General features: G+C 36.9%; 2 protein-coding genes across 3 annotated transcripts; one reads left to right on the top strand and one right to left on the bottom strand.

The window, feature by feature from the left end:
- The first annotated feature begins 3,418 nt into the window (after positions 1 to 3,418).
- LOC113496338 (ER membrane protein complex subunit 1) lies at positions 3,419 to 14,695 on the top strand. The gene is made up of 16 exons (XM_026875506.1): positions 3,419 to 3,598; positions 3,684 to 3,799; positions 4,677 to 4,808; positions 5,132 to 5,330; positions 5,810 to 6,143; positions 6,406 to 6,595; positions 7,155 to 7,271; positions 8,864 to 9,036; positions 9,296 to 9,442; positions 9,919 to 10,086; positions 10,200 to 10,304; positions 10,807 to 11,005; positions 11,368 to 11,520; positions 11,862 to 12,038; positions 12,270 to 12,500; positions 13,113 to 14,695. The coding sequence occupies exons 1-16, from the start codon at positions 3,456 to 3,458 to the stop codon at positions 13,271 to 13,273; spliced, it is 2,745 nt and encodes a 914-aa protein (XP_026731307.1). The 5' UTR covers positions 3,419 to 3,455; the 3' UTR covers positions 13,274 to 14,695.
- Positions 14,696 to 16,869: 2,174 nt separating this feature from the next.
- LOC113496337 (TELO2-interacting protein 1 homolog) lies at positions 16,870 to 26,903 on the bottom strand. 2 transcript variants are annotated; one of them, XM_026875504.1, is made up of 17 exons: positions 26,352 to 26,903; positions 25,753 to 25,895; positions 24,643 to 24,817; positions 24,053 to 24,242; positions 23,467 to 23,602; positions 23,072 to 23,243; positions 22,487 to 22,695; positions 21,859 to 22,050; positions 21,185 to 21,388; positions 20,564 to 20,731; positions 19,919 to 20,140; positions 19,364 to 19,506; positions 19,113 to 19,208; positions 18,628 to 18,940; positions 18,149 to 18,443; positions 17,547 to 17,775; positions 16,870 to 17,102 (listed from the first exon to the last, which is right to left on the bottom strand). In XM_026875504.1, exons 1-17 carry the CDS (start codon positions 26,540 to 26,542, stop codon positions 16,890 to 16,892), a joined length of 3,291 nt encoding a protein of 1,096 aa, XP_026731305.1. In that variant the 5' UTR covers positions 26,543 to 26,903; the 3' UTR covers positions 16,870 to 16,889. The 2 variants fall into 2 exon arrangements, with proteins under 2 accessions (XP_026731305.1, XP_026731306.1); XM_026875505.1 differs by having other exon boundaries at positions 23,473 to 23,602.
- Between the last annotated feature and the right edge of the window lie 77 nt (positions 26,904 to 26,980).

Here is a 26,980-nt window from a genome sequence, read left to right as displayed (position 1 = left end):
GTTGCTTTGAGCGTCTAGCCTCTACACTTCAGTATGCGTATGAATTGAATTAAATCAGAATTTTTACAAGAAATATAAACTTTTACTTCGAGAAAGTTTTTCTGCCTGAGAAGCTTGTCAAAGCGAGTGTGGCTTTCTTTAATATTTTTATCATTACTTACCCATAGGCTTACCAGTGTTTATTATATCTCACAAACATTCGCGCTCGTTTTATTTTCAGTTATTCCTTAATTTCAATTGGCTATGTTGCCGATTGGCTATGTTGTCTCAAAACTTTCATTCGATGGGATTTTTTTTTTGTGTTTAACTTTATTTGGCTCTACAAATCCGATCCACGGTGCAATAAATAAAGTAGTGAAGTAGCCTATACCTAATTAAGAACATCATACTTACGTTGCGAAATGTATCATGAATGAATGAAAGCTTGTACTCTAAGTTATACAAGTTTGTATATGATTAGCCGTTTTGTTACTACGCTAGCCAGTCCAGTTTAAATGAAGAAGCAACATTGTGATTACGTTTCGCACGGTCGGTGATGAGAACCGGAAGCCCAATTCCACTCCCTAAATATGGCAGCGGTGTACAGGATGCTTCATAATTTGCCCTGCGCTTTGTAGTAAATAGCAGATGTACGGTTGCAGTTTCAACTAGGTAACAACATCATGCAGTGTGGTTTTTAAAGAGTGTTCTACCTAAAACCGTGTTTTTCGGACAGTTATTTGAACTTTTATGACTTAACGCACAACTTATGTCTTACTTAAGTCTACCAGTTACATGACAAACTTGGCTTTTATTTTTCCTCGAAGTTCTTATACAGACTGGGTTTTAAGGAATTTAGAAATGATGTACAACTTAAGGTGCTTCTTCTAAAACACTTCCTGCCCACATTTCTTGTCAAATATAACGCTGTATAAGAGTTTGAAGCTATGGTATGATATGGTCATTGACCCTTCCGTTTATCGGAATGATTGCCAATAAAGACTTCAGTAAATAAACATACCGCAGAAAAATATAAGGGTGACTCGCATATGCCATTCATCCTTTAGGTACTTACGAACCCTTAATAGATTAAATTCACTCGAAGAGTGAGGGAAAAATGTAGACCGTATTGCAGTTTCCAGGTAATTTATTGCTCTTGTTAGCACATTTAGTTCTAAAAGTTGGTTGTGTTTTCTGTTTCAATTCACGAAATTTTTGAATTTGTAATTCCTTTACCGGGTTATAACCAGAAGAATTTACTAAACTATAATAAAGCAAGAAGTCAACTCTGTTATATGACCATGTAATTTCTTGCCCGGCACTTACTAGAACCTGTTCGATAGCACTGCAAGCCATTAGCTGTGTGGAGGCTGGAGATAGCCTATAAGTACACCTATAGGTACGGAACACGCACTCTTTATACAGATAGGTATGTATCTCAGGTCGAGGTATGCAGGAATAGGGACAAGGAGGTTTTGTTCAATTTTTGCTGATTCAGGGCATTGTCCCTGAGTTACTGACTAGATAGAGATTTTGGTTTTTTACAGAACTGAATAGCAAGAAAAAGAAGAAAAATAGGTAATGTATTGAAACTAAACTAAAATAATATACTTTTAAGAGACTATAGGCAAATAAAATATCCTGTGGACCATTGGAATTTCCAATTTAATCATTAACATAAAAAAACATACCATGTACCGTAATGTAAGCATAGGCATTGGCAGCAATGAGTAGGCAGGCTGATTGGCTAGGCGCCGGCAAAGAGCGCACCACAACCATTAACTAGATTATTAAAAAAAAGAAATGTTTACTGAAGCTTAGCTCCATATATTCAAAATTGTGTACAACGGATATATTTAGCACGATAAGTATTATCGCGTCTGTATTTTTAGTTTGTGAACTTTATTGTGTTTGGTGATTCAGTACAAACAAAGAGCCCTGAAAGTTATTTTTGGTCATCCATACATTGCTTGTTGGCAACAGTACTAAGTTGTTAGCCTGCATTATTTTAAAGTTTAATGAAATTAGTTATAGTTTATTTTTTCGAAAAATGAATTAAAATTAAATTTAAATTTGAAAATGTATATGTAAGTAAGAGTGAGATGAACATATTTACCTACTTTGAGTAGAAATTAAATAAAGACTTACAAAAGTATTTAGTAAGTACCACATTTGGTCAACGATATTAAATCATTGGATCTAAGATTAAAATCTTGCCACAAAAAGAGAATTGGAATGTCCAATTATTGATCGTGTAAACGTAATACAAATACCTAAACATTGTATATTTTTAAACATTTTCTCGGATTAATTCATAAGGGTTGACCATTGTATTGGGTTGATGATGTCGATACAATAAAAGCGAGCGATCACAGACAGACGGGCATACCAGTTGTGCATTATCTGTAACTTTAGACAGTGTCTACGGTCGCGGAACCCTCCGCGAATTGCACACGCAGTTGACCGGTTTCTATATCAATGACTATGGTGTTGCTTAGTGATATAAGATCTTATTCCTTTATACCTTTTTATTCTTTATTTAATTTTCTTTTTATCCCATCTACTTTAAGTTATTGTTCGGCAATTCAGCTGCTTTTATATTTTTTTGTGCAGCTGTTTGGCTATTTTACTGACTAGACGATTCAATGTATTGTAGCTATGCAAAAATAGGTCAAAAGCTCTGGAATTCACTGGATCGATGCAACTAACTCTTGAAATGGTGGGCATTTAAATAGTTTATAATTGTAGTTATAGATGCCGCCCTGCTAGCAAGTGACTGCACTGGGAACACTTATGTAAGTTAGCGGTGAAAGCTGCCCAGTCTAGCGTCTAGCGAAGCAGCCCTTGATGCTTTGATTATGACTTGCCTCATTAACCAGCTTAGTACAACTATTCACACACGGAGTGTTACTACATTTTTCAGTAGGCTTGCAGGTTGTTTATATGAAGTTTACGGGATTAAATCAATCTTATTTACTCTTTACCTTTTTAGTTATACATTTCTTGATAAAATATATCTTATAACGAATTTCATGTAATTATAAGCTAGACTGATCTCACGGATGCCATTTTTGTGGTATATCTTAAATAAAACACAATTCCTGATAATCTTACCATCATCGTTTTTACTGCAATAAATAGTACCAGTTACCGGTAAGTAACTAAAACTACAAAGTTTCAAACAAATTATATTTTATTACATAGCTGCGTGGTTTGAATCGTACTATGTTTAATGCTGCTATAAGGAAAAATATGAGTTTCGAACGAGACTTGATGAAACAAAATTTATTTATTTCTCTTTAAAATACAAGGCAAATGATGAATAAAATATTTTGAAGCTATGATAATAACGATTAAAATTATATCGAAGATTTTTCTCATGAGTCTCGCTTTATTTGCTGCGTTGTATAAGTTGGCATCATTTTTCCTGTTGATCCGTGAAGGCTAGCAACACTCAGTTTTTCAGTCACTCAAAAATGGGGTTACTGTCAATTCATTTTAAACCCAATTTTTTGGGTTTATTAAAATGTTTAAACAAATTAAACTGGTTTATTGTATTTTTTAGTTTAATAAATCTGTCGGTTTGCATTTACGAGGACCAGATAGGCAAATTCGATTGGTAAGTGTATATTTTAGGTTATCGTAGTTCGATGTCATTGTAGGCTCTGAGTTGACTGAATTTTTAATGAAATTATGATTTTCAGGCGTCAAACATACGTGGGAAGGATCAAGTTTTCCCAGTTTGATACAGTATCCACCGCCAAGAAAATAATTGTCGCTACAGAGGAAAATGTTCTGGCTGCATTAAATTTGAAGACTGGTAAATTGATTTTATTGACTGTATCCGTTTTTATTTAACTAGCCGGCTCATCATATCTTTTTACACTTTTACATAAATTTACACCTAATTAGTAATTCATAATCTAATTAGTACTGGAAGTCAGGCTTGGAGTTTTGGATAACTTTTGACTGCTACAGTCAACAATTTAAATAATACCTATTTGCATCATGATTCAGCTGATTATTGAATTAACGTAACCTTATCTGAATATTAGATCATTTTGAATATAAAAAAATTAGCTATTCCTAGATTCAATAAACTCTGTTTACTTTATAACTTAAATAATGGGTAACTTTGTCTTAATCTCATAGCAATTAATACTGGATTAAGCTCACAAAAATGTGAAATGCAATTGAAGATTTTATAAACAATTCAGAACAATGCATTGTTTGACCATTATGTATTGCTATTACATGTTTTTTCCTCAAGTTCTTCAGTAGATATGATCTTTTATATCCCAGTGTTAGTTGCATTTTAAAACACATCTGTGGAAAATAGTTTATTAATAGTCAAAAGTTTATTGCTATTTTATCTAGTAGGTCTACTGTAGGTGCACATTCAGAATTTACCCTTATCTTAGCAATTATATGAATATGTTTATTATAAAACCATTCATTTTGTATTCAGTTAAAGATATAGGTAAAATAGATTCATTGTATAATCATAAAGTCAATGTTTTTTTTTTATGAAGAAATGAGGCATAAGAAACTATTTAAAAAGTTTGATATCTGTTTATAATAATACTTTGTGTTGAATAAAAAAATAATTGTTAACAGTTAAAAAGTTGAATAAGAAATTCAACAATTAGTTATGCATTTAGACATTGTTAAATGAATTTGTCTTGAATTTTTTCTAGGTCAAGTAGTATGGCGTCACGTTTTCGAGAGTACCTCTACGGGCAACATTCAACTGCTGCATGTCACAGAGAAGGTTGTAACTGTAACGGGATCCAACCCCTATTTGGTACGAGGATGGGATTCTTCCACAGGTAACTCAAATTCACTTAAATTTGTCATTTTCTGTTAATATAATAATAAGGCCTCTGCACGTTGGACCTGTGTCCCCGTTTACGCCTTTAAAAAGGACCGGGTCTCTTCGCATGAAGTTAACCCGTGAATGAAAAGAGATACATAATAATAATAAGTTTTTATTAACGAAAAGTAATTTAGTAATTCATTAAAGTTATTTGGATGAATAACACAATTGTTTCACCTCTGGTTATAATATACAGCAACCATTTTGCAAACTAATTTCTATTTCGTTAATTTATTGGTGTGATAGATGAACAAAATATCTTTCGAAATGTTATAGGTGTACTCCTTTGGGAATGGTCACTAACACTACAGAACGAGGAACAATCGGAATTCTCAGAATTTTGGGTGCAGAACAATATGCTGGTCCACATGCTGCCTGTTTTTGGATCTCATGTCGAAGTCAGTATGTACAACCTGCTCTCTGGACAAAACCGAGGCGCCACTTCGAAACTGCCAGCCACTTGGACTAATGATGGGTAAGAAAAACTGTAAATTTTTACAACTGCTTGAATATAGACTTTTATTAAAAATCCGTATTTAGCCTAATCCTATCTAATGTCAAATTATAGCTCTTTTCCCAAGCCTTTTTAAGGCCATTCTTCCCTGATATATAAAAAGGGTAATGAAAATTCTACTACAATAGAATAGAGTGTAGACCAGTGTAGATCTAAATTAACATTTCTTAACTTGTTATTTATCTCTTGATAACAATGTCTATTTATTACCTTGACATTGTTCTAAATTTCTTTGAAATTCAAACACATACTAAAATGCCTTGATAAGTCCTATTTATCTTTCAGGCTTTTTACTGTATTACATTCTTTCATTTTACCTTAATAAACAGATACAAAAATGTTTAATTAATTTAATATTACTTAACTTATACTACACAATTCCAAAATCATTTTACCCACCTAGGCCATTAAAACCATTCAAATCGATACTGTAATTACAGGTGTGTCCTATCAGCGCCCTACTACACGTGCATATCAGGCGGCGTGGGAACCCAACAGCTGCTCTCCCTCGACGTCACATCAAACGCCGTACAATTGCTCAGCCGACCGATATCAGAATACGTCACCGTCAATACTTACGACGGAGGGCTGCGACCTCTTGACACCAACAATGTAATTCCAGCGTTCACACTAGATGACAAAAAGATAGTTCTGATCAGAAACAACCAGTTTGAGATACTGAAGACTGAGGTTGTGGACCCGTCGGCCAGTGTGGCTTTGGTGGATACTATGCATGGACAAGTTATATTGCAAGCTTGGTTTGATGAAAATGAGGTGAGCTTCAGCAACATGCTGGTTATTTTACTATTTTTACTATCACACATCGTAATTCTTCATATGGAACACTCATCATATTAGGTTATTGTGAAAAATTCTTGTCCCTAAATTAGAGAGTCTACTAAAGTTTATTAACTTTTTCTGCGCTTAGTTCACTTAAATGGTCCTGTTATTTCCAAAAAGAATAAACAAAAAAAAACTGCAATCAATCTCAATTGTTTTCATAAACATAGCCATTAATCATATCTACTTGTTGTAGGGCTTCACGGTGAAGGCGCACAACGCGGCGACAGGCGCAGAGGTCCCGGAACTGCGCGTGCTGGAGCCGGAGCTGAAGCTGGCCGAGCCCGAGCTGGCGGCCGCGACGTGCAGCCGGCCGCGCGACCAGCTCGCCTGCAGGCTGCTGCTCACCGGGGCCGATGACTCCGTACATCTGATGCAGCAAGGGGGTAAGGAAACTGCCTACATAACTTTACTACACTCATTTTTACACAGCATTATAAAAAAAGAAGGGAAAATATCCTGCAGACATATCAAATCAGAGAAGGGAGGCGTTTGCCCTACAGTAGGACACCAGTCTAAATAATATGACCTTAAACATTCTATATTTTTATACTTTACTAGCTGTTGCCCGCGACTTCGTCCCCGTGGGTAGAAGATATAAGTTATGATTTATAACTGCCCTGCTTTTTTCACATTTTCCATTGTATCTTCGCTCCTATTAGTCGCAGGGTGATGATTTATAGCCTAAAGCCTTCCTCGATGAATGGTCTATTCAACACAAAATCAATTTTTCAATTTGGACCAGTAGTTCCAGAGATTAGCGCGTTCAAACAAACAAACAAACTCTTCAGCTTTATATATTAGTACCTATAGATTCAATTTCAAATTAATTACCAGAAATAAAAAAGTAATCAGTGTGGAATCTTAGGAATGATTTGTTTTTAATTCCGTAAATGTTTTATATTTTTCGTATTCTATTTTAAAAAACAATATTTCTTTTCTTAGGTCGTGTTATCTGGTCGCGAGAGGAGGCGCTCGCTAATGTTGTAGCTGTGGAGTTTGTTGAACTGCCCGTTTCTGACCTCGATGCTGCCATCGAGTCCGAATTTGACCAGAAAGAAGGTAACATTACATATTTAATTTTTGTATATAAATATGAGAGTGAACATGTGATATTCTTGTTTCTATAAGAGAACAAATTAATGTTAATTAAGTTTAACCTTTATCATCTTAATTGAATATTATGTCTGTTTTCTCAAACCTTTTTACTGATAACGATTTGTCTAAGATATATCACCATTTCTATTTATTTAAAATCTCTAAAGATTTATTTTAAACTAACGGAATAACATATTAATATTTATTTTAAAACATTTTATTATGACTAAACTTTTTAGTAAGTCGAAAAATATATAATTATAATATATTATGTATTATTTATGTATATCTCTGTTCTTTTTAGCTGCCAAGATGTACAGTAAGTACTGTATGGGTGTGAATGTGTGTGTTTTGATTCTCCTATTTCTCTTAAACCGCACGCACGTTTACTTCAATATTAAGTACTTTATAATTCTCGGTTTACACAAACACCGTATGAAATGAAAATAAACAGTTATTTTCATATCTATTGTTGACATGACTGCGAGGATAGCCGAGTGGTATAAAACGCCGTGTCGCGGATTCGATTCCCGCCTAGGAGAAGCACTTGTATGATCCACGAATGCTTGTTCTGAGTCTAGGTGTTTATGCATGTGACTTGAATGTATGCCCGCGTTGCAAATACTGAATTACTTTGCGGGATCGTATTTTTTTTTCTAATTTTACCTGTTAACAGTGTAGTATAAAATGTTTTTTTAATTGTCAATAAATCTAATCACTTTAGTTAAGTGTACAAAATATAGTTTTGTGCATGATGCCTTATTAGTTTTTTGCTTCCACTTATTTTAAATTATTTATTTTATATTTTTTGCCCACTTGAAAAAGGGGAAGTCAATTTTTTTTTAAGTTTGTTACACTTCTTCTCATACCAAAGCCTATAATAGATTCTCTTGACTCACATCTTATGTTTGTTTCCAGTGTTGCTTATCAACATACAATCCGTATATTAAAGAAATCTGATTATGGTATACAATAATTGGTTTCGCGATTTCTTATCGCTAGGAATACGTTACCTCGTTTTTGTAGTTGTTTTTATTGCATTGCATTCTATTCTGTAAAAAGATTAATGCTATTTTGCAAGCAAAGTATTTTTTTTCGATCGATAGCATGTTTGTGTTTGAATGTTAGCAAATGTTTGGTATTGATATTAGTTCCTGTGATTTATTCAAGAATCATATTTAAAATCTAGCATGATATTGGACCCATTTTATAAGTAAACAATTTTCCAATAATTAAAATTTAATTACCATTGAACTTTCGACCCATGTTCCAAATTTTGTTGTTGAAGTCAACAGCCAAGGAATAAATCATAATATTTAACTTGGCTCTTATTTCTTATTTGATGAAATACATTTCTTAAATATTCATCAACGTGGTACACTGTAAAGAAAGCTCGTCAACTGAAAACCACGTCTCGCTTTCACGACAACAACTGTATCAACTCTTAAAGATACAAAAATATTAAAATTATTTTCATATCTCCATTTTGTCATACTCTAAATCTAAATGCTAAGATTCCCTAATGCATTATTTTCAACCCTCCACCTGTACACCAGGTTCGATCTGGGCGGCGTTCACCCGTCGCCTGCAGACGCAGTTCCAGCAGCTGCAGACGCTGATCCAGAGCCTGCAGAAGGGCGAGGGCGAGGAGGACGAGGCGCCGCCCGCCCTCGTGCGGGACTACTTCGGACTGCACAAGATTATCGTGCTTGTCACCGATGTTGGCAAGGTATGCACTATAGAAATGTTGGCTATGCTGAATGGAAGCGATAGGATGGTAGATAAATGTCAGTGCAATGAGTTTAGAATTAAAATCATAGAATAGTTAAATATGAAAATAGTAGTTTCAGTCAAAAACTGTCAGGTATTTCAAATTACGATCTTTTTTGCGAGGGATTATTTAATAATTAATATTTTATTTGTGTTTCTTCGAGTGTTCATGAATACCCAGGCTATTAAAATATAAACTAATCCCACTACTTCCCCAGATATTCGGTATGGACAACCTGTCGGGCGCGCTGCTGTGGCAGTACTACGAGCCGAGCCTGGACACGGAGAACGTGTTGGTGTACACGCGCCGCACCGCCCGCTACCCGCCCTACGACGCATATGTCACTATCGTGGGGAAACATGAGGTCAGTGTGCTAATGACAATGTTTTTAAGGGCTCATTTAGACGATGCGAGATATAATATATAAGTAGCTCGCAGCCCGCAGCTCGGGTAACTAACGTGATATGTGAGCGCCAGATATATTTCTCGCATCGTCTAAATAGGCCCTAATTCTTTATGTTCAGAAATGTAATGTCGTACCTAAAAACTAGTTTTACCCATACATCATAATAATATTAACGAAGGCAGTAAGTAACTAGGTTCTGCAATAAATTTAAGCCCTAAATTTGTTCTGATGCGGATATTTTTTATAGTAAAGCCATTCTTTAAGAACTGACTATTTCCTTCTTGAAAAAGCTGTTAATTTAAGTGGCATACAAAATATGATTCGTGATGATATTATTATGACTTAACTGGTTTTGGTAGGTTATAACGACTATCATGTATAAAATATTGTGACAAATGAAAGTATCAGATTTTAGAAGAATATTTTTTTTTTAGGAATCCGGCAACGGTCTGATCATAAGTTTGAACCCCATAACCGGCGCGTTGATCGGCGAGAAACTAATGCACCTAGACGTGCAGCTGCTACAGTGCGCGCTCTTACACCGGCCTGATAACGAGAAGCTGTACGCGCTCATACTGCTCGACAAGGACGAAAATGTTCAGGTATTTCTTCAAATATATGTCATTAGAAATTAGTCTTTAAATGTATATAATTAAGGTTTAAAGTCGTTTATACTAACGCTGAAGATTTCTAACGATAATAATTTTTATTACAGATCTTACCCGGATCAGCGGCGCCGCTCGTTGAAAACATGTACATGTATGTAGCAGAGAAAAACACTGCGCGTGTGCAGGGATACGCTCTTGTGTATGACGGAAGGGTTAGTTTGAAAATGAGATCTTTTACAATGTATTTTGTACCATAGTTCTTTTTAATTTACTTTTCTTGTGTAATTTTATCGTTGTGATATGTTTCATTACTTTCTTAGTTGTTTAGTTTGAAATTTCATGATTTGAATGTGACACTTTTAGTTTTTGTAAATGTCTTTTATAAGTTAAATTACTCAATATGGATTCAAGTGAATTTCTCATTTCAAGAAGGCCTTTTGTGGCCTTTTGAAATGTTAACATTAATTAAATGATGGATGCTTAAGTTTCATAATATTTTTGGCGAATTTTTAACTTTAACTAAACATTTATTTTAAATACCGTGAGACCGATTCATTATTAAATGATGCAGCGGTTTACTCACGGGTATTTATCGGTAGTGCCCGAAACTAGTTGGGCACTCCCGATACATATGTGATAGTTCAAATTAATGTTTAGTTTAACCTATATTCGTTAAAAACCTAAGCACTGCAATATAACGTGGCTCGTGTCCAGTCGCTGTGGGCGCGGCGCACGTGGCAGGTGCAGCTGGGCGGCGGCGGCGCGGCGCGCGTGGTGCTGGCGGCGCGCAAGGCGGCGGCCGAGCGCGTGCACTCGCCGGGCCGCGTGCTGCCCGACCGCTCCGTGCTCTACAAGTACCTCAACCCCAACCTCGTGCTGTTCGTCACCGAGGGCCCCGACCCGCTGCACAAGGGTAGGGCACACTACTTACTTTTATATATAACGCTACGTTAGTACCTCAGTTCTTAAAACGCCTCCACCATCATATCGACCTAGCCTTTTCCCAACCATGTTAGGATCGCCTTCCAGTCCAACCGGATTCAGCTAAATACCAGTGTTTTACAAGAAGCGACTACTTATCTGACTTACACAGCCCAGTTACCTGGGTAACACGATATACCCCTTAGAATGATTGTCAGACTTTATTGTAACGACTGTCAAAGATGTAGAAATAATGTTAAAATTAGATTATCTTTAAAATAAAACCATACCAGATTTCTTTACATTCTTGAGCAAAACTAACGTATTGAACCTCCCCACTATCCACCCCCCCAGACGTGGTGGTGGCGACATGCGTGGACGCGGTGTCGGGCGCGGTGGTGGCGGCGCAGACACACCGGCGCGCGCGCGCGCTGCCGCTCGCGATACACACCGAGCACTACCTCGCCTACCTGTACTACAACGACAAGCATCGCCGCACTGAGATCGGTAAGGATCACACATACTGACAGATATTTTAAATGTGGTTTTTTGAAATGTGTTATATCGATTTTGTTTTTCTTTATTATGAAAATGTTTGATACCAAATTTCATTATAATTTTGCACTTCGATTCTTCGTTTTGTGATAATAACTAGTATAATATAAAGTATCAAAGTAAAGTGTTATTTCGCTTGTTGTCTGTCTAATCACTCGATTAGTTTAGCGAATAAATATCCTCAGAATGGCACGTCCCGAATCAAAGATACAGTTTTATGGCTGTAGCTTAAATAAACAATAATCCAAACCCTGTTATACATAATGTGATGCTTATTAACTGGTGTCCCCCAGCGACGCTGGAGCTGTACGAGGGCCAGTCCCGCTGGCTGGGCGCGGGCGCGGCCTTCAGCTCGCTGGCGGGGCGGCGCGCGCCCAGCGTGGAGCGGCAGGCCTACATCCTGGCCGCCGCGCCCGCCGCCGCCGCCACCACGCGCACTGAGAAGGCGCTCACCGACAAGCACGTCATACGTGAGTTTGATTTACCAGGCTATCGATAGACTATCCCTGCTGTGAACATGAATCTGAAATAGCAGTAAACAGTCTTTCGTGTAGGTTCATATAACATTACTGTGCCACAAGGATCCATGTGGTTAACCTTAGCGGGGAAGTATGACTTACACTTTAGCAATGCAGCACGCCTTGGTGCACCGAAACACGCTCATATCATCGCTAAAAAGAAACTAAAATCTGTTCCCACAGTGGCGTTATCTTCTGGCGCGCTGGTGGAGATCCCGTGGGGCTACCTGGAGGCGCGGCGCGGCGGCCTGGCGGAGGACGGCAGCGTGATCCCGGCGCAGGCCAGCCCGCCCGAGCTGCTGCTGGGCGGCGACGCGCGCCTCAACTACAACCGCTCGCTGGCGCGGCCCGCGCGCGTGCACGCCGCGCCCGCCGGCCTCGAGTCCACCAGTCTGGTGCTCGCCACGGGGCTAGGTCAGTACACCAACAGCATGATGTCGGTGCAGCCTATGCAGCGATTAACCTCCTCACTGGTCTTAGCACTCCCCTGACGTTACTAGCCGCTGCAGGAGACGAAGGCTCGCGCGTTGATCGCCAAGTCCGGATGCTGGTGTAGTGTTGAGGTTGACCCGCTACTGTCCACCGCGGAGAAGCCGGACGTAAACGAAGACGTAAAGGTGTACGTGAAACCCCAGTCGGGGTTTAATTCACACACACAGAATATGTTTGCAGATATTATATTGCGAACGGCCTCAAGAAGGTTTTTATCGCGATTACCGTTACTCGTATTAGGGAAAGCGAGAAAAATTGACGTGTGGTCGCCTCGATAGCCAGAATCGTTCTCGTAAATAAATGACATTTGAACTATATTTTCGCGAAACGTCAACGGTAAAGACGGCGGCATTCAGCGGTTTGTTTGTCGGTGCCATCGGAATTAAACGAAATTCTCCATAATCCAAATTTTGTGGATATATGTATATTATGTTGTCGACTCAAAATCACTTTTTTTTTATTCATTTAAGGTTTCGATCGAGTCTACCGTACCCCTGCTCGAAATTATTAATATAGATTATGTTTTATTCACAGATCTGTTCTACACGCGAGTAGCCCCATCAAAAACGTTCGATCTATTAAAGGACGACTTCGACTACTACCTGATCACGATAGTTTTGGCAGCGCTCATCCTCGCCACCTACAGCACCAAGTACTTCGCCTCTCGGAAGATCCTCAAGATGGCGTGGAAGTGATCACCGTAGCAACACAACTAAACAGGGAATTTGGACTCTGTTGTCGGGAGAATAAAGCTCAGATATGAGCGGTGACCCCTTTAGTAAGATGTTAACTTAGGCTGTACAGCGTAACCTGCCTTGTCTGAGGTATTTATAACATGAACGTAAATATCGGCGGATAGATAGTGTGTGTGCGAATAATGCTCGAATTCGGTAACCTTTTCATCTGTGCTTCGTACTAGACATAGAAATCTGACGTAAAATGTTTAAGAATACGTCAGTATTCTACCTCTCGTAGGAATCACAGATAGATCGGTTATTTTTGCTTGTATGAAAGAAAGTATTTTATATAACATACTATTGACGCCAAGTCGTTAATTAGTTATACCGCGTTAATACACGGTTTCGACTGTATTTAAATAATATGTAGTTTCAAACAAGTAACTAATCTAACGAAAAAATATAAGATATTAACTATAATTAAATTATAAAACATCCAAATAAATGTAATTCTTAATGTCTGTAACACTCTGCCTAAAGTTTTCGACGCTATTTCGTATTAAACTTTCTATAACTCGACCGTGCCATGATCAATCTTGAGTATTTCATATTTTCTCTCGGCTGTAGATTGTAATAAAAAATACTTCTGAAATGACACAAGGTAGCAAACCTAAAACCAAATTAGTAAAATCTACTTTATTGCTTTGAAAATAAAGTCGCTTTCAATGAATAGACGACTACAAGTATTCGTAATCCAAAATTATAAGATTAAATTAATTCAATAATGTTTGCTTCATTCAAAAAACCTTTTAAAGATAAAGAAATGTTATTGTCTTTATATTTATAATAGAATTGACATTCCATTGCCATATTTTCCGACACAGTCCAAATTCCTCTATTTTAATGGACATTAATAAAAATAATAGTTACGTGATTGTGCATAGTGATTGTTCACATTAAGTAAATGAATACATACACTGTAATATATTAAAGACATACGCTCAGTTGTATATGTGTGGGTACGTAAGAAGAAAATGTTAGAAATGCTTTTATGAAATTTTCGATCATTAAAAATTTATTACAATTTCAATCGAAACATTTGTTAATATGCCCTTCACACAGATGGCGTCGCATTAATCCTATTTTGTACGATTTTCGTCTTTGAATGACTTCGACCATACAGACATGGACAACCTAGACATTTAAGATTGAATTCGCCGAAACTGAGAGGCCTAAGAAATAAGTTTCATTACCTACTTGAAAAAAACTAGCGTAATACACACATTTGCAACTTAACGTATGTCGTTCTAACTGGTGTTTCTGGATCAATTCAGTGATCAAATTTATTTATATAGACGCGGTTTGTACAGTTTCACGTGTCACTATTCAAGTTGGTAAGATATTCGTAAATGCAGAACCAGTAAACAGTTGGAAAGATATTATAGTATTATAATAATTCTATAACAACATATCACATATTAAAAAAAAGTCGATTTCGACTTATTACAGGGCTCTAATTTTGCTGTTATAGTTGCTTAAATTGGCACTATTCGTATTATTCTAAGCCTTTTTCATTGTTCAAACATTGTGTTGGCAAAATGCTTAAGAGAATAGGTGTAGTTGCAAATTTAATCAAATTGCCGTTTATTCATCGGCCAAAATTAATAGCAGAATCGGGGCTCAGGTTTCATGTCAAACTGTACGAACGTTTTATTGTAAAATTTAGCTAGTGCAATTTAGATGTATTATTTATTTAAGGGTGGTTTGTTTAAACAATTCATTAATTAATATATAAAAAACCATTCCACGAATTGTCACCTTATACAATATCAGTTTTTAACACAAATAAAAAAATATATTTACTTTTTTTCTTAATAAGGCCTGAGTAGGGTGACTCAAAGAAACTTATAACTTAGCATTTAATATAAATTTCCACAACGCAAATACACAAATAGTTCCATGCATTTGTTCCTACAGAATTGTTTCTTATTGTTTACAAGTCTTGCAACAAACCTTATTATATTTATTTTTATGTAATGCATTATCTGCAAAACGATTAATGTAAATAATATAATCTCGGTTACCTGATGCATTCAATTATGAATAGATTACAATATTTAAAAGTAGGAAGACTTTTGACCTGAATTAATAACCTATTCGTGGTTTTCTTTGACAGTGTTTTTACCTGAACGTAATTCTTTGTCTGTTAAGCAAAATATACACAAATAGGTTACTAATTTCGGCCGCGATATGTACTTCAAGACGTCATTTTTAAGAATTATTGTTACTCTTCTCATTCAATCCCCGCTTCAAACAATATGTGAATAACTGATAATGTTCATTACACGTTAAGGTAAGCGAGGATTTTTTGTTTAAAAATATTTGCTCACAAAGAGTTGTTTATTAGCAGTTAAGGTTAAAGTTTTACCGTATCTTTGTTTATTATGAGGTTACTTTATTTATATGTTGCAATGGTCGCCAGCGGCCGACTCTTACATTGCAACCACACTCAGAGTAACATCGACCTAACATGTAATTATGAAAGTATATGCACTGTAATTGTAAATTATTTGTAACTATCCTTATATACATATTAATATAACCAAAAATGAGAGACCTTTATGAAACATATTTGATTTGGATTTTGTAACATAAATGTTTTGTTCGCCAGTTATAAAAAATCATTGTTTATTTATTAATTATGTTAATATTTACTTATTGGGTTATTATAATTATTTACCGCAGTATGTTTTACGTCGGAATGTTACCATTTCATTAAGTAATTTTAGTGGTGTGCATGGTGTTAATTGGGATACCTCTTTCTTTTCAACTGCTTACTTATTTCACTTGCACAGAAGGCCTTATAATCGGTGTCAAAATTTTATGTAGGCATAAAAAACATGTTACATAAAACTTCGTTAAATCGATTGTCATCTATTCTTTCTTATTTTGCAGCAAACTTGGATACAATTTTGAAGTTTATTTTCTCATCCGATAAGTTTTATCGATTTTGGTAACGCTACTGATTAATTTAACCATATGCCCGTCATCTAGCTTAAAAAATACAATAATCGTTTGAGTTACTAGAAAATGCTTAAATGGATGTAAATGACATTTCGTATCGATGTCAGGTCACGTGACGCGTTAATTTCATACATTTGAGCGTTTATCAAGCGATTGTCAAACGTAACTTGAATTGGGTAAGCTGCTTTTAAATTTTGTTTATTAGTAACAATGTGAACATAATATTACACTCCTCCCTGTCCAAGACGGTTTAATAGTGTACATCTAGACACTGTTAAACTGTCTTGGACCAGGAGTTCGTATAATAAGGATTGAATCACTTACAGGTGAGTTCGTTCAATCCTCTAATTATGTAGCTTATAAAATGGTGACGACAGTGACTTCGATTAGACTGAGATGTGAGAGTGGTTGCAATACATATGTATTATAACTTGTATACTGTAATGAAATATGGGTATTTGTTTTCTGTGACCAATGTGTTTTATAAAAAATAAAGTTGAAGTAATTACTGCCTGTGATATGTTTTATTCTTTTTTCGTTGCCATTTCAAATAATCAAAAGATAATAATAGTCCCAATAAAACAAAACAGGACATTAGAAAAGTGATTTATTACGATACTGTATGATTAAATATTAATGTAATATTATTCTCATAATCCTTATTGGTAGGGTGGTAGGGGGTGCCGACGACGGGCAGTAAATGCACGCGGTTGTCTGCGGGCGGCGACAGAGTGACCTCGTTGTTGCAGACTGTTCGCAGGTGATACCACGTCGCGCCGTAGTTGTAGTCTAGCATGGACCTGAAGAACTGCACGGCTAACGCCTGGAGAAAATTCGTTTATAGTAAAAATGTTGGTAATTATGAGGTTCGTTCAAAGTAAATCAAAATGTTTATGTAGTGCCAGTATGCTTAAAATTTGTAAATTACTGTAAAAATGTCAACCATGTCATTGACAAAATATAATAATATTGACGAAAATATGTTTCAATTTTGATAACATTCCAATAGTCCCTTTACGTGGTAAAGGTAGAGGTTCAAGTAGGTTGTACATCTTTGCCGATCGTCTACAGCGATAATCATAATTCCCTCAAAACTGAGGCATTAATACCAAATGGTCTTTTTTTTAATTAAAAATAGATTTACAGATGAGCTCATTTATGCAACCTTGAAGTCTGATTGGTCAAATATCTACCTTATTTATCTCATTGAATACCAATCCATTAAATTCTTAAAATAACTTAGATTATTCCTTGAGACGTATTTTACCTGCAAAGCCTTGGGTTGTTTCTTGGACAAGTAGGGCTGCACGCAGTCCATGGCCCGCTGCAGCGGCAGGTCGCGCAGCGCGAGGGCGGCGGCCAGGCGCGGCAGCGCGCGCAGCGCCGCCTGCTGCAGCGAGTAGGCCGCGCTGCTGCGGTACCACGAGCCCACGTCCTTCAGGTGGCTGTCGCGGGACGATTGCCCGAGGTACTTGTATATGTGCGGGAGCACGTCTCTGTCAATCACACAGTATTATAATGATGTATTCGTGGTTGCTTGAAGACAATTTGGATAAATGTGCAGGTGATAGTATAAAATTGTGTAATAAAGAAAAAAAAATGCAGTTTGCTATGTGTTAAGTTAGAATACTATATGATAAGAGCCATAGAAAATTGAGTACATTAATATGATTTTTCAAGTCGAGAAGAGTCTGGTTTAGACTCGTGACACAATCACAAATGTCAACAAACAAGAAACTTTTAACTTATGTCCTCAACAAGGCCTCTTCCTCTCTTCCTATAAGTCTGACTCAAAAAGTAACCCTCAAAAAGGACCTTCAAGTCTACGCTTGAAGTTCCCCGCGTAATAATAATTCAAATTCAACTCACTTAACGGCTCTGGCCCTAATAAAATCCCTGGCTAACTCCGCCATGGTGACCAACAACTCGAAGGCCGCCATCATGACAGGCGGCTCGGCCTCGAACCTGTTGACGAGCGGCGCCCACGACAAGTGCACGAGCGGTAACAACTCGTTCTCGTAACTCCGGAGTATCGGCAGGCCGCGGTTCAATACACTCAGCGCTAGTATCGAGTTATCCCGATCAGATGAAGACACGTAGTTTAGACAGCGTTTCAGTATTATTACTGTTACGGTTACGTATTGTGGTGGTTTTGTTTTTTCTTCTGGAATTTAGATTTACATTTTGTTACAATTTGAGCTTTAGTACCTGTGGATATATAAGAATTGAAAATGACTCAGTTTAAAATGAAGAACATAATGTAAATTTTATTGTTATCGATTTAAAGTTCAAATTCAAATAAGGAGTTATATTATCTCAATAGCAAATAAAAGCAGTATTCAATTTACCTTTAACAGTGTCATCGTAATCTAAGACATCTTCCTCTTTTCTCTTAGCATCCTCTTTGTACATCTCCTCCACATTCTTACCAGTCTCTTTCTCAAACTCCTCCTCGTTTAGCAGTCTCTCTGCTTCCTCCCTATTCTCTACAAATACTCTTAGCTCCTGCATCACATCTATTGGTTTATTCTCTTGGCAAGTCTTTGGCGCTTCTTGTGCTATCGTATACCATTTTCGAATACAATCAACAAATGTTAGGAACACTTGTAAGTACGCGTATAAATCTTTTTCATAATATTTATCACAACTTTGGACTAGAACCTGGAAATAAAGGTACATTTAAAACCGATGCAGAGAAATTGCTTTGTGTTAAGAACGTGACATTGCATTTTCAGAACATCTGAATGTATCATAATCAAAGCATATATCTGCTGTCTACAAGACACAAAAACAGTTCAAGAGTATAGTCAAATCGATATCAGTATAGACTTACATCTTGAACAATACCATAGAGATAGTTTATTATAGAGGAGTCGCTGTACTCCATCACCACTGACAGGATCTGTAGTGCTGACTGACAATTCCAAGCCTGGAACAAATATTTTTGTTTGAGTGTGATTCGCCAATGAGTTATAAAAAAAGGAACAATGCTCGTTTTTTTTTATGGGAAAAGAGTTTCGGTACATGAGCTAAAGGTATATAATTGCACACGCACAATGGGTCATTTTGAAAACCTTTTTTTACCTTTTTTAGCCTGACTGTGACTTGATTAGTGATGTAGTCAGCGTTGCACTTGATGAGGTCGGCGACGGAGTCGTGCTCGCAGGCCAACGCGATATCGTGGAGGGCCTTCAGCCCCGCTAGGTGCAGCATCTCGTATTTACTGCCTGGAGAACACATGGTACGACATAATATCAAATGGTTTGGATGCTTGTATTAAATAATATTCGATTCAGAGACGTTATGGAGTATTTCTGAGCGAGTTTTCGAGGCGTACGGAAATTAAACCAATGAACAATGTTTAAGAATTCCGATTTGGAGTTCAAAAAGAACACGGCGACGCGTCGTGAATTTTTTATCTTACGACGAAACACACATTCAAACAAATAATTTTATATTTGTTAATCATATGGACAACTGCATATACATCTCTGTAACAGAATGTGAAATTATATATCCGAATTTGTCTGGGTTTACTATTAACCTTTGCAATTAAATTTCAAGCTCAAGCCCCTTAACATTAACCAAACATAACACTCATATCATTCTAAAATTTCCAGTTTCTCTCGACATTCTTACCTACTCTCTCGAGCACCAGACAGAGCGTCTTCAGCAGGAACGGTTGGTAGTTGTTCCCGAGCCTCTTGGCGACGGCCCCGAGCCCCTCGGTGAGCAGGCAGCTGAGCAGCATGTTGCGCTGCGCCTGGCGCAGGGAGTGGCAGGCGCCGCGCGGCCGCGACCCGCGCGGGGCCTGCGAGCTGATGTCCGTGTAGCGGGTCTCCACCGTGCCCTCGTACAGGTCTGGACACCAAGCATCAACAAATTAGGATATGAGACGAGATCTCACGGGTGTGTGTGTGTGTGTGCATGTTAATGTTATGATGATCTAATAAAAATCGAAGCGTTGTTTTGGATATGAAGAGCGATGGCCAAGTCAAGTCATCAATTTTTTTGATATTAATATGGTTCCTATGCGATTAGCGATTAGCTCTAACTTTAGACAGAGTTACGTAGGGACTTAACTAATTAACCGACAGAATAGTTCTCAAAACTTTGTACAGTTAAAGAACTGAGTCATCTCGCAAACGTTTTCACGTGTTTTAGTTTGATGGCTTTAAAATTATTACATTTTTCTATTAATCCTACTGTTTACCTAATTCCTTTACAAAAGCTCCGTCAATTTATGCGTCGAGCTTACTAAAGTAGCGAACAAATAGTACTAACCCGGCACACTGTCCTTGTCCCAGGCCCTGGGGTTATACACGGTGACATCGAGCGTGTCCTGCTCGGTGAGCGGCAGCTCGTCACTGCCCACCTCCAGCGGCAGGTACCACACCTTCTCCTCTATGAACTCGCGCAGAATTCGTTTTACCATCGATTCGCTTAGAGCAGCTGTCGCCAAAAAGATTTTAAAGATTAAAAAAAAAAGAAAAATCATTTGTTAAGGTACTAAAAAGGTAAAAAACCTGATTAAACAGAATCTAAATCTTGGTGTGTGTGTGTGTGTGTGTATTAATGCTAAATTTTTAGGGCTTTATATAAGCTTATACTATATAAGCGTGACAGCGCACTATACAACTTAGAACCAGCCTTTCAATAACAGCATTAATATTAATTGAACAAGTAGCTATGAACTTCAAAACATGTTAGGTGGGATTTTTACAATTTGAGGCGCTAAGCAGCAATTCAATTACCGGACAAAATGTTGTTTACTTAGATTTATCGTACAAATGCTGAGGAAAATCAATGAAGATATAAATTCAACCATTATCAGGTTGGGTTTACTATTTTTACTCAGTCTTTGAACTACCACCAATCCAACTTAGTGAGTGCAGTAGCACTGACCTGTGACCATCCAGTTGCAGATGTAGAGTATCTCCGGCTGTCGCTCCTGCTGGAACAGCTCCAGCAGATGGTCCAGCAGCAGCGGCGCGCCCTCGGCCCGGCCCAGCTGCTGCAGGACCTCCTGCAGGCGCCACTCACACACGGGCAGGTCCAGGTGTCGCAGCTTGCACCAGGGGGAGTTTATTGGGGGCGGGGATAACACGTCTGACAAACACAAATTAAGAAATTAGGTTTAGAGTGCGCGATTGAAGTATTTTTTATTGAATTTTTATAAACGATATATAAACAAATCAAAACATCTAAACTATTTAAAAACCGGATGATACATAAACGGGACGCCATATTGCCGTAACGGACTTCCGTTGCATTTTCGTCCTAAAGCGCGCCTAAGAAAATTTTACTTCAAAAACATAATTTAGGTAAAGGCCAGCTCGTTTATCTAAACTATTTTAGATTTATTTTTTTTAAATAATCAAATTTAAAATCCATAGAATGATCAAATTCAAGTGACCACTAAAAAAAATGTCATTTATATTGGACAGATTGTTTGAGTGATTCGACAAACGCTTGTAAAGCTTATTTACAAGGCCTGACGCGCGTTCCCAAATCTGGTTTCTCGAATACACGTAAGTTCTGCTATAACCAGGTTTACCAGGTCCAGTATAAGTAGGTACCTCTGCTGGCGTGCTGCGTGAGCATGTGCAGGTCAGCGTGCAGCGCGGCGGCCTGCAGCAGCGCGGCGGCGGCGGCGTGCGCGCGCGCGGGGCTGCTGAGCGCCGCCGTCAGCCGCTGCGGGAGCGACTCGATGATCAGCACGCCCAGGTACCCGTGCACCAGGTTCAGGGCGGACAACTTGCGGTTCGAATCTGATGGACAGCCATTCATTGGAACTTAGAGCTGTATTTTAATGAAACGACTGGTAAATGGACAAAAAAACGTCGTGAGGAATACTGGATTAAAAATTGCAGTGATTAATCGTGAACAGAGCTTAATCAATCTGTATATGGGATGAGGAATTTGTTGATGACTTTTATTATTATTTTAAATGTGCATAACAATAAATTATGCTTGACATGGCCGATCTTGACTCAATCCACAGATTGCGAACTTTTTCTAGATCAGCGTGATTAAAACTATTTACAGTAGAGCCGTTAAGTACAATACAAAAGTGTCGCTTTAGTTTTCATCAAGAATGGCAACACACTGGCTAAGATAGATTAAAAAAAACAGTGAAATAAATTAAATTGAACCTTATTACACCACCATTTAGGCCCATTTTTATTTAATCAATAAAATACTCACCAATATTATTCATAATTCTAGGAAGACTGTTTAGAGCGACGAAAAAGTTTTCACAGAGAGAGTCTAGTGTTTTTATCCGCGTATCAACAGTTGCGTTGTCGAAGTATGTCTTGATGGCGTTAATACAGTATTCGGAGACCTCGGGGTACTCGTCTTTTGTAAGTGTTATTAACACGTTTAGGGCGGGAGGAACTGATGTCTTCATTGCACTGTAACATTAAAAATAGATGTAATCTTAACATACAAGTAGTATACATTTTAAGCTATTGATTCTCTTTTAGTTTTGAAGTTGGCAAAGGTACACCAAGGCACAGGGTTTTGTGCATAGGGCTGTGATATGTGAGACTAAAAATAGCCAGATATCGAGGATTTTCATCGTTTCGTTTGAAGAGGGTAAATGGTTTTAGAGGGCCTGTTCAGTCAGAGCAAGACTGCGCAGTAGAGAAACGGAGAAAGATTTACATTAAGTAAAATCGTTGCAAGGTCGTTTTTTTAGGCATTTTATGGTCAACGCTTTTCTTATTTTTTAGACTGGAAAGGTCTAAATAGATTGCGACCGACAGACTTGAAACAATGGCTACTTACATATCACACTCAAATAATAGCCTAGCGCAGTACACAGCGAGTTCCTTCCTCACTTTGAAGTGCTCATGTGTGACCAAAGTGACCAGGCTCTTTGTGATCAGCAGCAGCTTGTCGCCAGCCACACTGAACCACTCCGGACTTCGGACCGGCAACGACTTGGGGTCAACGGGCGCTGGAAACATAATACACACATGTAAAGTCGTTACAATACGAATGCGATTAAGAAAAAATAAAATAAAACGTTTTAAATTTTATGTAATAGGCCCATATTAAAAAAAAGCAATTGTTTGAAACAAAGTTTGGAAAAATAACGAGAATAAATCAAAACAAAACAAAAAGAACAATTCAAGTTTTAGTCGTTTTTACTAATTATATTCTCTAAAATTACTAATTACCCTTACTGCTTACTTCTTTGTTATCCTTCTCTTTGACCATTTTCACAAAGTCTTCCACGGTGATCATGTTGTTTTCTGACATAAACTTATTGTTCATTGCAAGACATAATATTCGATGCATTGCGTCTATGGCTGTCTAAAATAAAATCATTATTTTCAGATATTAATAATGTTTAAGGTGAATGTCCTGCCTTAAACTAAAAGGTCAAACAATTTGAGGTAGTGCGTTAGATTTTCGCTATCAATTCCGGATATTTCCAGAATTCTAATCCGTATATAGCCAGCATTACCCACATAAAATAGATAATAATAATAAGTACAAGTATTTTGAGCACCACACTTAAATAACCTTTTGATAGCATAAACTTAAAAGCTAGTTTACGTCTGCGAGTTGCCTCCTATAGGTTTCTAATTATCTTTTAAATGTGGTGCTAATAAACAAATATTGGTAAAACATAATGGAACTATTTTGTCGCATCACTTTAATTGAACTGTACTCCTGTACCACCCTGTACCTGCATACATATGTACCTATACCTCAAGACATCTGTTTTCTTTATTCCTAAGGTCTGAACATCTGACTCACCACAACCAGTGCGTGGCCGGGGTTGTTATGGCACGTGGCGACATCCTGCAGCGCCCCCAACACGCCAGGCAGTATGAGGGACAACATATCCACCACTAGCTTCTCCTGTACAGGGTCTGTGATGTGATAATCGACTGTCAGCTGATCGTGCGTCGCCGTGTGAGCTGTCACGCAGTGTATTGCTGCTAATCTGAAATACGGAGTATTGGGTATTGATTTACATAAGACCTTAGTGAGTCTAGTTCAGTAGGGTACGAAAACAGTCGGGAATTAATGGTGAATTTAAATTACTTGTGATGTCACTCTTTGTACTATTTTTGCCACAATATAATGTTACTCTATATTATTTTATCCGGAATAGCAAACTGCAGTAGATTAAACACAATACAGGAGAGAATGAGAGTCACAAATATCTTTAATATTGTCAAGTCATGGTCTTAATAGACTTGTACTTTAGAAATTTCTGTTTTATGTAGAAGGTATGATATTCCTCAATTTCGTTGATTTACAACTAGCAGAGGTACTATAAATCGGTGGAAGTAAACCTTCTGTACATCATATGATTAATAAGTCCGTGATTAAAGACTCACCTTAAAGCCCTGAGCTTTTCCAACTTGGCTATATGAACGGACACATAAACAGCTTTCCCTAACAATGGCACATGTGTCTTAAACATTACCTCTCTGTACTTAGTATCTACATTGAGCAGCAGAACTGTCAGGCATTGCATCACACTGTACTTTAGTTCTTCAGGGATTTCGGCAACTAAAAATTAAACAGAAATAAATAAATGATGAGGTTTTTATTCTCCACTTTAGCCCTGATCAATGTTTCTGCTGAATTAGAATAGAAAAATGTAGTATTAAGGTAGCTGGAATAGCAGGTAGGATTCCAGCATTTAATCAGCAGTAGGGCATCATAGGATTAATGGAATAGATGTTCCAATATACAATAGATTATTGTGAATACAATCAGTTTAGTGGAGGTTTTTGGAGGACAATTTTCCAGTAAGGAATCAGTTTAGTTTTGCTAAGTAAAATATGTTGTATGTTAAAGATAAGTTATAATTCTAAGTTATAATTTATCAGTTTAATTATATGTTTAAATTTGATTAAGATAAAAACAAAAACTATTAAATAAATATGTATTGTAATACATATACACAAGTTTAAAGTTTAAAACTACTACATATTACTGAAACACAGATTCTTTAAATACGTATCTTAAATGCATATTAGCAATTGCAACAGTGCACAAATATTGAAATACCAATATCAATGTGATAAAGTTGATCCATTGACCTCGGCGACCCCAAGATTGTTGGGGAGATAAGCAGCTATAAACACTGCATGTTTTTCATTCAACTGTAGGTCATTGAAAATGGACCTTTTAAGTTAATTTAACTTAGTTTAGCGAACTAATATTTACAACTGGGTTTATCTACTTCATACAGGATTAGATTGATTGTAATATTTTTTAATTAACAAAATTATGAAGGGTAAAAATTGTTAAAAATCTATCTAATAAATATTTATAAAGAAGAAAAAAGTCCATAATTACATATCATAAACAGGGAGATCAATTAAAAAAAATGTATTTTTTTTTAATTCCATTAAATTATTTTTTAGTTTCATAGTGTACAGCCTGAAAGTGGAAGTAAGGATATTCAATTGATGAAAATTATGTTCAACGCAACTTACTCATGCCTGGTTTAGTGTGGTCGAATACAATCTGTAGAAGTCCAATCTCCATTTTCATGCACATTTCAAAACTGTTTACCGTAACCTTCTCTAGCACCATCCTCATGGAATCCACCAACTTAAGTTGTAACTCATGTTTATTTCTAAAACAATACATTTGTTTCAATATCATTATTTTTTTCTGAGATTGGAAGGTTGTAATAGGGTCTTTGCCAATGGAGATGAAAAATCCTATTTGACATTTAAACCCAACATGTGATAGTGACATTCAAGTCTAATGAGCTAAGGACCCATATTAAATAAAAAGTAGAGATCAAAAACCATGTGCTATAAGGAAAATATTAAAAAAAGCTTATTGGTAGGGTAGACAAAGAACTTATCCAATGAGATGATAGATATCTGTTTTTCTTCAAAAATAGAATAAGGCCAATAAAAATAATTCTTATTGGATTCTCATACATTATAAATAATATTTTTATACACAGGGAACATATTGTGAGTCATGACTATATAATAAGGAATCTACCCGATTTTGTTACATTCTTTAGGAGGAAAAATTATATTATGATAGTAAAGTTAAAAGATTTCGAACAACTTACTCAGTTTTGCTGGACTTCAAGTGTGTGATGAGAGGGAAAAGTAAGTACTGCTGGAGTTCCTGAACTACTTCTTTTTTAAAGTCCACAACGTGGGATGTGTACTCGGCAATACTGTCTGCCGTAGGACACACCATGATAGCATCACACACAGCTTTGGTACGAGTAAAAGCATCTTTCAAGTCGGTATTCATCTTTTCACATTATACGCATAACGTTGCACCTAAATATAAATAACAAAGTCCACACAACAAGTCGGCGAGAAGTATTCGATTAGCTAAACGCAGTATACTGTAAATCGCATATTATTCCATTTATGTCGTCAAAGTATTCACATCTCATATACCTACAAAATAACAAACCAACTTCTTCAATTTGACATGACTCGCCTTTTTAGTTTTTGGTTATTATTTAACAACAAAATAGTAAAATTTTGGCATGGCAATAACCGCGTGCTTACTTAATAAATGATTGGTTTTTCATTATAATTATTTGAGCCTAAAATATAAAAATACATTTTATCCTGTAAGAACAATTTGAAACCGTGTGGAAACTTGAGGACTCTTCTATGTTTAGTTTTTAAGTTTGTAAAAATTAACATCATCATTCAATTTTATATTTGAAACTTAATA

Source organism: Trichoplusia ni, chromosome 8, assembly GCF_003590095.1.
Source record: "Trichoplusia ni isolate ovarian cell line Hi5 chromosome 8, tn1, whole genome shotgun sequence".
Classification (NCBI taxonomy): Eukaryota; Metazoa; Arthropoda; class Insecta; order Lepidoptera; family Noctuidae; genus Trichoplusia; species Trichoplusia ni.
The sequence above is the reverse complement of the archived record's forward strand: the minus strand, read 5'-3'. Positions and strand labels throughout refer to the sequence as shown.

Bases quoted from the DNA above. Each gene is read 5' to 3' on its own strand.
- LOC113496338 (XM_026875506.1), top strand. From the start codon at position 3,456: ATGGGGTTACTGTCAATTCATTTTAAACCCAATTTTTTGGGTTTATTA. The intron at 3,599-3,683 runs GTAAGTGTATAT...TATGATTTTCAG, and splicing joins CAGATAGGCAAATTCGATTG to GCGTCAAACATACGTGGGAA. The intron at 12,039-12,269 runs GTGAGTTTGATT...CTGTTCCCACAG, and splicing joins CACCGACAAGCACGTCATAC to TGGCGTTATCTTCTGGCGCG.
- LOC113496337 (XM_026875504.1), bottom strand. From the start codon at position 26,542: ATGAATACCGACTTGAAAGATGCTTTTACTCGTACCAAAGCTGTGTGT. The intron at 24,818-25,752 runs GTAAGTTGCGTT...TTTAATTTTTAG, and splicing joins CCACACTAAACCAGGCATGA to TTGCCGAAATCCCTGAAGAA. The intron at 17,103-17,546 runs GTAAAATACGTC...AATTTTCTCCAG, and splicing joins AACAACCCAAGGCTTTGCAG to GCGTTAGCCGTGCAGTTCTT.